At 35.4% G+C, this 13587-nt stretch overlaps 1 protein-coding gene across 2 annotated transcripts in view; it reads right to left on the bottom strand.

The window, feature by feature from the left end:
- CYLC1 (cylicin 1) overlaps nucleotides 1-13587 on the bottom strand; it is a 41410-nt gene that overhangs the window by 15032 nt on the left and 12791 nt on the right. For both annotated transcript variants that reach the window (XM_003936822.4, XM_010347339.3), the window contains exons 2-3: nucleotides 1780-1820; nucleotides 125-243 (exon numbers count right to left, since the gene is read on the bottom strand). In XM_003936822.4, coding sequence (XP_003936871.1) covers nucleotides 125-243; nucleotides 1780-1820 — 160 coding nt within the window. The remainder of the gene's footprint in view (nucleotides 1-124; nucleotides 244-1779; nucleotides 1821-13587) is intronic.

The raw sequence follows: 13587 nt of genomic DNA, 5'->3' as shown, positions 1-13587 counted from the left end.
ATTACAAATAAAAAAATCTTCCAACAGATAGTAAAATTCACGTTACGTAGGCATTACTTATTATATTTATGTATGTTTTATCAACATAGATTTCATTTTTAAAAATGACTTTTTCTGTACTTACAGTAACTGTTACTTGTGATTTCAAAGATCTTGATTTATCATTTCTACCTCTCTGGGGTGGTTTGGGAAATGTCAAAGCAAAGTGTTTTTCATTCCATGATTTTCTGCTTGATTCACTGACTAAAATGAGAAAGAATAATAAACAATTTGGAGTTAATGTCATATTTTCCACAGACCTGAATTATTCTTAAGTAAGAAACATATCCTTTAAATTAAACTGTTATAAATTAAAATGTAAATTTTTCCCTCAGAGTTTCTAGTTTATTTGCATAGCAATTAGAGAAAATAAAAGCCACTTTTCTTACTTATCACTGAATTTTACTTAAAATGAAGCTTGTAATTTTATTTTCTACATTGAACTAATTTTCACAGATACTTAAATCATGATGGTAAAATAATATAATCAAACATTAGGAATAGAAAATAGAGATTTACTGTTTCCTTTAAAATATCTGCATCATCTTGTCTACCCTGGCTTTTTTTTTTTTTCTTTATGTCACTTTAGTTAGATTGCAGACAATGTTACTTCTTCTGTACTCTTCATAACAACTAGCATGGTGATGATATCAGTCAGTAAAAGTCTTGATTGATTACATCTGAGTGTTTCTTTTAGCACTTCTCTGACCTCAGTGGCATCCCCAAACCCTAGGAATTAGGGCCGTAGATGGAAATTGTACATTCCATTCTTAGGATTATATTGAAAGAAGGGCATATACATACTGGAGGACAACCAGAACAGTGTGATCAGGGAGATCAAACTATCTGAGAACTTTGTCAAAAGAGGAACTGGTGAGGAAACTCAAGATAGCTCTCTTGGAGATGGAGAGGCTAATCAGAGATATGACAACTATATTTAGATTTTCAAAGAGCTACTATATTGGAGAAAAGTAGTCATAGTAATAATAGCATAGATGCAACTGCTAACACTTATGTAATCTTTACTATGTGCCACACTGGTGTTCCTAAGCACTTTCATAAACTTGTTTAATCTTTACAACGATGCTTTGGATTAGATAATATAACTGTCTCCATTTTCTAGGTGTAGTAAAATAAAGCACAGAGACAGGGAGAGTTTAAATTAATTGCCCCAAATCGTAAAGCTAGTAACTAGTAGAGTTGATTCAAACAGGTACTTTTGCCCCAGAGCCCACGCTCTTAATCACAATGTTATATGCTTCTTTTATATGTATGCTGAAGGATGGGCTAGAACAAATGAGTAATAGTTATAGCAGTGCAGACAGATTTCAGCTCAGTATATTAAGGGAAACTTTCCTAAAGTTGCAGCTGTTCAACAAATAGGCTGTTCATTAACAACTTTCATCTCTCTGACTATATTTGCCTTCTTTACTGTAATTATGAATTTAAACACAAGGGAATCTTATACAAGCAAAATTGTTTTGTATTTTGAAGAACAACAAATAAATCTTTCTTCATAACCAGTGAGTGCAAACCTACATCAAGGCCAGAAATATACACATACATACACACCAACCAACATACGCATATGAATATACAAACATACATGCTTTTATAAAATTTTAACAAAAATTCATAGCAGTTTCTGCTTTATCACATTTAATGGAATAAACTAGTCATTAGTTCCTAAAATTATTTTCCAGTCTAAGACATATTAAACTTCAATAACTAAATTCTTACTTGGAATGGAATTATCATATGTTCTGATGTTTACTTCTAGTCTATTAAAAGAAGAAAATGCATTAATTAAATTTGTATTATGGAAAACCAATAATAATAATAATTTTTTAAAAGTAAACTATCCTTTATTTCTAAGAAACAAGCCCAATGCTATGTTTAAGGCGTGATTTGGAACTGTCTTATTGTCACTCATTTCAATTGCAACACTTCAAAAACTTTTATTATTCTCTTATCTCCATTATTTAAGAATAACTACCTTTAATTCATATTACAGTCTCTCTATTCTAAATCAAGTGTATTTTTACTAGAAACTTAAGCAGAAACCTGAAATAAAAACACTAACGTAAGTAATTTCTTACTTAATGATCTAGAACAATAAATTGAACCAGTTAATATCCTCTAGTGAAAAACTTTAAGGCAGAATTTTCTTAATTCACTAAATAAATTCTGAAGAAAACTGACAACATTTTAATGTTTTCAGAAATTACATCAAATCACTAATGATGTCTGTTGGGGGTACATATAAGTGTTGACCTGGAATTTGAATTGTCTCTCTGCACAGGGATAATTGGTCCATGATAGTCGCCATTTGGAAGGTGCCCATTTCGTTTGGTACTAATCAGTATTGTCTACCAAAAATAAGCATGGCATTATGTGTTTTGAAAATGTTACTTCCTTATTAGCTGGAACGGTGAATGTGATCATTTCTAATATTTAGGTTATGCTTATATAAACACATATCCTAGTAAGCTTGTCCAATCTATGCTCAGGCCACACGTGGCCCAGAGGGCTTTGAATGCTACCCAACACAAATTTCCAATCTTTCTTAAAGTATTATGGATTTTTTAAATTTGTTTCTTGAGTTGATCAGCTGTTGTTAGTGTATTTTATGTGTGGCCCAAGACAATTTTTCTTCCAATATGGTCCAGGGAATCTGAAATATTGAACATCTCTGCCATAGATCTTGACTTTTTTGATTTACCTAAGTCATCAAGTTTTTAAACACAAAAGAAGATAAGTCAAAATGATCGAATGTACTCATATTTGACTGAAATCTATTTTCATTTTCTAAAGTAAAGTGCTAGTGCCCAGCACAAAATCTGACCTACACTCATTATTAAGTAACAACTGACTTACAGAACACATGGACACAGGGAAGGGAGCATCACACACTGGGATCTGTTGGAGGGATTAGGGAGGGATGGCGGTGGGTGCGGAGAGATAACATAGGGGAAAATGCCAGATATTGGTAATGGGGTGATGGAGGCAGCAAACCACCTTGACATGTAAGTACCTATGCAACAATCCTGCATGATCTGCACATGTACCCCAAAACCTAAAGTACAAAGTACAATATAAAAAGAGAGAGACTTTCTGCAATCTCTAAACAAAAACAGACACAAAACAAACAAAAATAAATCATTGACTTATTTAGGAAGGCTTTTGGAGACATTAATCAATAAAACATCTAGTCCAGTGACACGAAAGTGAAGGTAAACATCAGAATTAATTTGGAAATTTAAAAAACATAAACACATCTGAGAACTGCTCCCAGAACCATGAATCAAAATTTCTGGGTTGAGTAAATCAAATCTGTATTGTAAAACTTCCCTAAGTGACTTTGATACTCTGCTCCGTTTAAGAACCACTGCTCTGGATTCTTATGCAAAAGAAAACTTTACATACGTCTGAAATAGTTCAAGTTTGTGCTTTTGCTTTTTCCAAAGGCAATTGGTCAATGACCTATTTGTCTGTAGTGAAACCACTTAATTTAATAGAGCAGCTAGAAAATGGTATGACCTGCAGCCCTGGAAACCACCTAATTCAATAGAGCAGCTAGAAAATGGTACGACCCAGCATGTCACTTTAGAAGTCTGACATGCTGACTCGATCACTGCTTTTATACTCTAAGGAAAAGACTTTGCAGCTGCATAGATTTTTACTTCCTTCCTACTATCTATAGTAACATTTTCTAAACTTCTTTTTTCAAAGATTTTATCAGAAAACAATTTTGAACACATCAACTTGCTATGTGTTGAATAGTTCATAGTCTACTGTAATCATATAAATTATGTATTAAAATAGAAAATTTCAAAATATAAAGTAAAGCATGTAAATTCAAGTTTTAATAACTTATTTTTACACTTCAATTAATTGTTTTGCACATACATCTCACTTGGGATATCACTAGAAAAGGCAACAAAGAACCAGTGAGAAAGGGGACAATTTACCCAAATATTATGAAATGTCTACTTTATATAGACAATATTCCAGTCTCAAATTATTGGAAATTCAAGCATAGTTAAACTTCTGAGCAGTTTTCTTCATTTCCAAAGAGTAGTCTTAGTTATTATTTATGTTATAAATAAATATGTGCATACACCTTTGATTTATAGGTGGAGGTAATTTATCTTTTGAGATAAAGGAGAAAATTAGTTATGGAAGCCAAAAAGTGTAACTACATATTTAAAGTTATAAAACAAAATAACTGCCAACTCAAGATTTTTAACACAACACAAATATTCTTTAAAATTAAGATAAAATAAATGCATGTTTGTTTGTTTTTTACTTTCATTTTAGGTTCATTGGTACATGTCCAGGTTTACTATACAGGTAAGCTTGTGTCATGAGGGGATGCTATACAGATTATTTTCTCACCCATATACTAAGTGTAGTACCCAATAGTTTTTTTTTTTTTTTTTGATCCTCTCTCTCTTCCCTCCCTCCACACTCTAATAAGCTTCAGAGTCTGTTGTTCCACTCTGTTTTCATGAGTTATCATTTAGTTTCCACTTAAATGAGAGAACATGCAATATTTGGTTTTCTGTTTCTTTGTTAGTTAGCTAAGGATAATGGCCCACAGCTCCATTTATGTTTCCACAAAATACATGATCTCATTCATTTTTTATGGCTGCATAGTATTCCATGTTGTATATGTACCTTATTTTCTATATGCAGTCTACTATTTATGGGCATCTAGGTTGATTCCATCTTTTTGCTATTGTGAATAGGGCTGCGCGTGTCTTTAATGTAGAATGATTTATATTCCTGTGGTTATAAAACCAGTAATGGGATGCAGAGTTGAACGGTAGTTGTGTTTTTAGCTTTTTGAGGAATTGCCGCACTGCTTTCCACAATGATTGAAGTAATTTACAATCCCACCAACAGTGTATAACCATTCCCTTTTCCACAACCTCATCAGTATCTGCTATTTCTGCTATTTTTTGACTTTTTAGTAGCCATTCTGACTGGTGTGAGATGGTATCTTATTGTGGTTTTGGTTTGCCCTTCTCTAATGATCAATGATGTTGAGCTTTTTTCATATGATTTTTTGGCTGCTTGGATGTCTTTTTGAGAAATGTCTGTTTATGTTCTTTGCCCAATTTTAAGTGAGATTGTTTGATTTTTTCTTGTATATTTGTTGAAGTTCCTTTTAGATGCTGGATATTGGACTATTGTGCATACTTCACAAACATTTTCTCCCATTCTTAAGGTTGTCTGTTTACTCTGTTGATAGTCCATTTTGCTGTGCAGAAGCTCTTTAATTTTTACAAAGCAATTGTGTTTTTTTTTTTTTGCCATTAGTTTAAAGGTCTCATTCTGTTATTGCTAATAGGTCTCATTCATCAGTTTTTGCTTTTTTTGTTACTGCATTTGGCGTGTTTGTCCTGAAATCTTCGCCAGTTACTATAACCAAAATGGTATTGCCTAGGTTGCCTTTCAGGGTTTTCATGGTTTTGAGTTTCACATTTAAAGCTTTAATTCATCTTGAGTTGATTTTTTATATGGTGCAAGAAAGAGGTGCAGTTCCAATCTTCTGCATGTGTCTAGTCAGTTACCCTAGCACCATTTATTGATAATAGGGAATCCTTTCTCCATTGCTGGTTTTTGTTAGCTTTACTGAAGTTCAAATGATTGCATTTGTGATGGTCTTATTTTCAGACTATCTATCTGTTCCACAGGTCTATGTATCTGTTTTTGTATCAGTCCCATTCTGTTTTGTATTTTGGTTACTGTAGTCCAGTAGTATAGTTTAAAGTTGGCTAATATGATGTCTTCAACTTTGGGTTTGTGTGTGTGTGTACGTGTGTGTGTGTGTAGGATAAATTTGTGTGTTTTTTGTTGTTGTTTTGTTTTTGTTTTGCTTAGGATTGCCTTGGGTATTTGGTCTTTTTATTTGGTTCCATATAAAATATAATTTTTTTCTAGTTTTATGAAGAATGCCATTAGTAGTTTGATAGGAATAACATTGAATTTGTAAATTGCTATGGACAGTATGACCATTTTAATAATATGGATTCTTCCTATCCATGAGCATACATTTTCCGCTTGCTTGTGTCATCTCAGATTTCTTTGATCAGTGTTTTGTAATTCTTATCTTTAGAGATTTTGTACCTCCCTGATTAGCTGTATGCCTAGGCATTTTACTCTTTTTCTGGCAATTATGAATTGTATTACTTTTCTGACTTGGCTCTTACCTTGACTTTTGTTGGTTTATAGAAATGCTAGTAATGTTACATTGATTTTGTGTCCTGAAATTTTTCTAAAATTGTTTATCAGCTTAAGGAGCTTTGAGGCTGAGACTACAGAGTTTTCTAGATATAGAAACATGTCCTCTGCAAACAGGGATAGTTTGACTTCCTCTATTTCAATTTGGATGCCTTCCTTCCTTTTTCTTTCCTGATTTCCCTGGCCAGGACATCCAATACTACGTTGAATAGAAGTGTTGAGAGAAAGCATCCTTGTTTTATGTCAGCTTTCAAGTAGAATTCTTCCAGCTATTCCCTATACAGTATGATGTTTGCTGTGTGTTTGTCATAGATGGCTCTCATTATTTTGAGGTATGTTCCTTCAATTCCTAGTTTATTGAGAGTTTTTAACATGAAGGGATGTTACATTTTATTGAAAGCTTTTGGTGCATCTATTGAGATAATCATGTGGTTTTTGTCTTTAGCTCTGTTTATGTGATGAGTCACATTGGTTAATTTGCAGATGTTGAACCAACTTTACATCCCATTGATGAAGCCTACTGAATCATGGTGGACTAGATTTTTTGACAAGCTGCTGGATTTAGTTTGTGAGTTATTTTATTTTATTTTTTTAGAATGTTTGCATCAATGCTTATCAATAATATTGGCCTGAAGTTTTCTATTTCTGTTGTGTCTCTTCCGGGTTTTGGTATCAGGATGATGCATTGATGTTCCTCAGGAATACTGACCTACAGTTTTCTTTTTTGTTGTTGTTGTATCTCTGCCAGGTTTTGGTATCAGGATGATGGTGACTTCAGGCAATAATTAAGGGAGGATTCCCTCCTTTTCAACTGCTTGAAAGAGTTTCAGTAGAAATATTGCTGGCTCCTCTTTATACCTCTGGTAGAATTCAGCTGTGAATCCATTTGATCTTTGGCTTTTTGTGGCTGGAAGGCTACTTATTACTGTCTTAATTTCAGAACTCATTATTGGTGTATTCAGGGATTCAATTTCTTCCTAGTTCAGTCTTAGGAGAGTGCATATGTCCAGGAACTCATTTTCTTCTCGATTTTCTAGCTTATTTTGCATACAGGTGTTTATAGTATTCTCTGATGGTTGTTTGTGTTTTTGGGAAGTAAGTGGTGATATTCCCCTTATCATTTCTGATTGTGTCTATTTGATTCTTCTCTATTTTCTTCTTTATTAGTCTAGCTAGCCATCTATCTATTATTATTATTATTTTTTTAAGTTCTCCTGGATTCCCTGATTTTTTGAAGGTTTTGTGTGTGTGTGTGTGTGTGTGTGTGTGTGTGTGTGTGTGTGTCTATCTCCATCAGTTCTGCTGTGATCTGGGTTATTTTTTGTCTTCTGCTAGTTTTGGGGTTTGTTTGCTCTTCATTCTCTAGTTCTTTTAGTTGTGATGTTGGGGTGTTTATTTGGGATCTTTCTAGCTTTTCTATGTGGGGATTTAATATTCTAAATTTGCCACTTAACTCTGTTTTACCTGTGTCCCAGAGATTCTGATACATTATTTCTTTGATCTCATTGGTTTCAAAGAACTTCTTGATTTCTGCCTTAATTTCATTATTTACCCAGTAGTCATTCAGAAGCAGGTTATTCAATTTCCATGTAGTTGTGTGATTTGAGTGAGTTTCTTAATCTTGAGTTCTAATTTGATTACACTGTAGTCTGAGAGAATGTTTGTTATGTTTTCACTTCTTTTGCATTTTCTGAGGAATATTTCACTTCCAAATACATGATAGATTTTAGGGTAAGTGCCATGTGGCACTGAGAAAAATGTATGTTCTGTTTGTTTGGAGTAGAGAGTTCTGTAGATATCTACCAGGTCCACTTGATCCAGAGCTGAGTTCAAAGTCCTGAATATCTTCATTAATTTTCTGTCTTGATGATCTGTCTAATATTGACAGTAGGGTGTTAATGTTTTCCACGATTATTGTTTGTGAGTCTATTTCTAGGTCCTCTTAGCACTTGTTTTTTTTTTTTTTTTTTTTTTTTTTTTTTGTTTCTTTTTTGTTGCTTTTCATTTGGGTGCTCCTGCATTGGATGTGTATATATTTAGAATAGTTAGCTTTTCTTGTTTAATTGAATCACTTACCATTATATAATTTCCTGTTTGTGTATTTTGATCTTTATTGATTTAAAGCCTCTTATGTCAGGTATTAAGATAACAATATCGTCTATGTTTTTGGTTTCCCTTTGCTTAGTAGATTTTCCTCCATTCCTTTTTTGTTGAGTCTATACGTGTCTTTGCATTTGCGATGGTTCTCATAAAAACAGCACACCAATGGTTCTTGACTATTTATCCAACTTGCTATTCTGTGTTTTTTAATTGGGATATTTAGCCTATTTAGATTTAAGGTTAATATTGTCATGTGTGAATTACATTCTGTCATCAAAATGCTAGCTGGTTATTTTGCAGACTTGTTGATGTAGTTGCTTCATAGGGTCATTGGTCTGTGTACTTCAGTGTGTTTTTGTAATGGTTGGTAACATTTTTTTTTCCTACTTATATTTATTGCTTCCCTCAAAAGGTTTGGCAAGGCAGGCTTGGTGGTAATGAGTTCTCTTAGCATTTGTTTGTCTATAAAAGATTTTATTTCTCTTTTGCTTAGGAAGCTTAGTTTAGCCAGATATAGTATTCAGGGTTTAAATTTAAATATTTATTTAAGAATGTTGAATATTGGCCCTCAGTCTTTCCTGGCTTATAGCATTTCTACTGAGAGTTCTGCTGTCATTCTGATGGACTTCCCTTTGCAGGTGACCTAATATTTCTCTCTGGCTTCCCTTAAGATTTTTTCCTTCATTTTAACTTTGGCACATCTGATAATTATGTGTCTGGGGGTTGATCTTCTCAAGGAGTATTTTACTGGAGTTCTCTGGATTTCGTGAATTTGAATGTTGGCATGCCTTGTTAGGTTGGAGAAGTTTTCCTGGATGAGATCCTGAAGTACTTTATACAGCTTGGTTTCAATCTCCCTGTCTTCTTTGGGTATCCCAATCAGTCTCAGCTTTGGTCTTTCATAATCTCAGATTTCCCAGAGGTTTTGTTTGTTTCTTTTATTCTTTTTTCTTTAATCTTGTCTATCTGTCTTATTTCAGCAAGATAGTTTTCAATTTCTAAGATTCTTTCCCTCACTCTGTTTGGCTATTGATGCTTGTGGTTCCATTCTGAAGTTCTCATGTTCTGTTTTTCAGCTTTATCAGGTCATTTATACTTCTCTCTAAACTGGTTATTCTGGTTAACAGCTCTTATAATATTTTATCATGGTTCTTAGTTTATTTGCATTGAGATAGAACATGCTCCTTTAGCTCTGTGAAGTTTGCTGTCACCCACATTGTGAAGCTCACTTCTGTCAGTTCATCCATTTCAGCCTCAGCCCAGGTCTGTGACTTTGTTGATGAGGTGTTATGATCATTTGGAGGAGAAAAGACCCTCTGCATTTTTGAGTTTTCAGTTTCTTTTTATTTATTATTTTTTTTCTTCTTGAGTTTATTTAGCTTCAATCTTTGAGGATGCCAATGTTTGGTTAGGGTTTTTGTGGGGACTTTTTGTTCATGCTGTTGTTGTTATTTATTGTTTTTCTTTCAATAGTCAGGCTGTCTTCTGTAAGGCTGCTGTTGTTTGCTGGGGGTCCACTCCAGATCCTACTGGTCTGGGTCTCTCCTGCCTCTGGAGGTGTCACCAGTGGAGGCTGCAGAACAGCAAAGATGGCTGGCCTGCTACTATTTCTGGGAGCACCATCCCAGAGGGGCACTAGCCTGACATCAGAAGGAACACTCTTAAATAAGGTGTCTGTTAGCCCATTATGGGGGTCTCACCCAGTCAGGAAGCATGGGATCAGAGACCTATTTAACATAGCCCTCTGATTGCACCATGGCAGATGTCCTGCACTGCGGGGGATGAGGGGATCCCATTTTCTGAACTCTCTGGATTTCTCAGAACCAGCGGGGAAAAAGTAAGTGCACTAATCTGTAGAGACTGTAGCCACTGCTCCCCCGAGTGTATCTGTCCCAGGAAGATCAGAGTTCTGTCCATAACCCCCTGTGTGGAGTTGCCGATATTCCTGCAGGGAGACCTTACCCAGTGAGGAGAAGTGGGTATTGGTACAGCCTAAAGGGGCAGTCTGCCCATGAACTGCTACCACCACTGTGCTGTGCTGTGGGAAATTTCTCCTAGTCCAAACCACTTATTCTCCCTGGCACCAGCAGGGGAAACTGGCAGACTGAACCTAAAGTGATGGCTGCCACCCCTTTGCCAAGGAGCTCAGTCATCTTAGGTAGCAGGCAGCCACAGTGATGGCTGCCACCTCTCCTTCTAGGATCTCAGTCATCTTAGGCATTCTCCAGCCATGTGGCCGCTGAGAACCTGCACAGCTCTAAGCTGGGGATCCAAGACACTGGTGGCGTGGGATCATGAAGGAATCTCCTGATCCTTGGGTTGCATGAATCTATGGAGGAATTGTGGTTTCCCAAGTGGGGTTGCACAGTCACTTACTGCCTCCCTCAGGTGGGTAGGAGCTCCCCTTGCCCCATGCAGCCCCCAGGTGGTATGTTACTCCACCAAGCTTTTACACATTTTCCATGGGTTCTGCTAACTACCTAATCAGTTCCATTGAGAGAGAACCTGGATAACTTAGTTGCTCCTGCAGGGTTCAGTCACCATTTTCATTCTTGGTGAGAACCTTTGAAGGTAGTTGTTTCTAGGCAGCCATTTAGCCCCTCCCTGCAATAATGCTCTTATTTTTTATCTTGGTTGGTTTAGTCTGTTTTATCTGAAATTAGGGTTATAACCACATTTTTTTTCTAATTTCCATTTGCTTGTTTTTTTTTTTTTTTTTTTTTTTCATCTCTTAATTTTGAGCCTATGGGTGCCATTGAATGTAAGAAGGATCTCCTAGAAACATCATACCGTTGGGTCTTGCTTTTTTATATAGTTTTCTACATTCTATTTAAATTGGGCATTTAGTCATTTACATTTAAGGATAGTATTGATATATGTGGATTTGATCCTGCCATGATGTTAGCTGGTCATTATGTAGGCTTGTTTATGTGGTTGCTTAATATTGTCACAGATCTGTGTATTTAAGTATGTTTTTGTATTCATTGATAATGTTTTTTTTCTTTTCACATTTAGAGTTTATTTCAAGATCCCTTGTAAGGAGTGTCAGGTGGTAATGAACTTCATCAGCATTTGCTTATCTGAGAAGGATCTTATTTCTCTTTTGCTTCAGAAGCTTAATTTGGGTGGATGTAAAATTCTTGGTTGAAGTTTTTTTTTTTTTTTTTTTCTTTAAAAATGTTGAATATCAGGTCACAATCTCTTCTGGGTTGTAGGGTTTAAACTGAGAGTTCCACTGTTAGCCTGATGGGGTTTTATTAGTAAGTTACCTGCCCTTCCTCTCTAGCTATCTTTAGCATTCTTAAAGAAAGACATTTTTAAACAAACAAAAACCATGATAATTTCATTACAAGCAAAAAGCACTAAAAGAAATGCTAATGAGATTTCTCCATGCAGGAAAATTTTACCTGAGATGATCCACATTTAACACAAGATAAATAAAAACCATCAGAAGAGCAAGTATGTGGGACACAATATAAATATTATTTACAAATAATAGTAATAATAATCTATTAAGTTTTAAATGAATAAAGCGTATGTTAATAATAGTGTAAGAATGTAGATGGAATAAACTGAAGTGTAAAGGGCTTGCGTTGTTTGAGAACTGACAGAAATATAAATTTGTACTAAACTATAAAAGGTCAAAGATAAATATAATCCCTGGAATAACCACAAATTAATAACAAAAGAATGTATAAATGATAAGATAATATTGGGGAAAATGTAATTAAACATTATAAAACTAAAAGTAGTACTATATAAACTCACAATTACAGTTGAAGCTTTAGCATACCTATATTAGTAACTAATTAAAAAAAGAAAAAAATACAGCCAACAAACATGAAAAAATGCTCATCACCATTGTCATTGGAGAAATGCACATCAAAACCATATTGAGATATCATCTCACACCAGTTAAAATGGCAATCATTAAAAAATCAGGAGACAACAGATACTGGAGAAGATATGGAGAAACAGGACTGCTTTCACACTGTTGGTGGGAGTGTAAATTAGTTCAACCATTGTGGAAGACAGTATGGCAATTCCTCAAGGATCTAGAAGTAGAAATATCACTTGACCCAGCAATCCTATTACTGGGTATATACCCAAACAATTATAAATCATTTTATTATAAAGACACATAGACATGTATTTTTATTGTGGCACTGTTCATAATAGCAAAGACTTGGAACCAACTCAAATGCTCATCAATGCTAGGCTGGATAAAGAAAATGTGGCAAATATGTGCCATGGAATACTATGCAGCCATAAAACAGGATAAGTTCATGTCCTTTGCAGGCACATGGATAAAGCAAACTGACACAAGAACAGAAAACGAAACACCACATGTTCTCACTAATAAGTGGGTGCTGATCAATGAGAACATATGGACATGGAGAGGGAAACATTACACACTGGGGCCTGTTTTGGGGTGTGGGACTAGGGCAGGGATAGCAGGGGGTGGGTGGATAGAAGAGGGATAGAATTACGAGAAATACCTAATGTAGATGATAGGGTGATGGATGCAGCAAACCACCATCACACGTGTATACTTGTGTAACTAACTTGCATGTTCTGCACATGTACCCCAAAACATATATATATATATATATATATATATATATATATATATATATCTCAGTGGAGATATAGAAAATTTGAATAACAAAATTTGACGTACTATAAAGACACTACACCAAACAACTGCATCATACATTATTTTTTCAAATTCACAAAAGTGGCCATACACTGGGCAATAAAGCAAGTTACAACAAGTATCAAAGTATTGAGATTACATGGCATATGATTGCAGGCCTGCTGCAGTAAAACAGAGCACCTTGTAGAACCCCATGGCCCTAGGCTCCAGGTAGGCCTGGCAGACTCTGTCTCCAGGCTTGCCCCCACTGTAGACAAGGCTAATACCTGCAGCCTCTAGCCCAGCACCCATGAATTGAGCATCCATGCCTATCTCAGTGCCAGACTAGCCCCCAGAGCTCTGGCTTGTTCCATAGACTCAGATTACAGCCCTGCTCAAAGCTCCAGTCCTAGCCTACTACCCGGCTGACTCCCACAGCTCTAGTCGCTAGGCTGGCACTTGAAGACCGCAAGTTCAGGCAGCCCCCACAGCCTTAGGCATCAGACTGCCCATAGAAGATTGCCCACATAGACCAAAATTTCAGGACTACCCGAACCCTAAGA

Source organism: Saimiri boliviensis, chromosome X, assembly GCF_048565385.1.
Source record: "Saimiri boliviensis isolate mSaiBol1 chromosome X, mSaiBol1.pri, whole genome shotgun sequence".
Lineage (NCBI taxonomy): Eukaryota > Metazoa > Chordata > Mammalia > Primates > Cebidae > Saimiri > Saimiri boliviensis.
The sequence above is the reverse complement of the archived record's forward strand: the minus strand, read 5'-3'. Positions and strand labels throughout refer to the sequence as shown.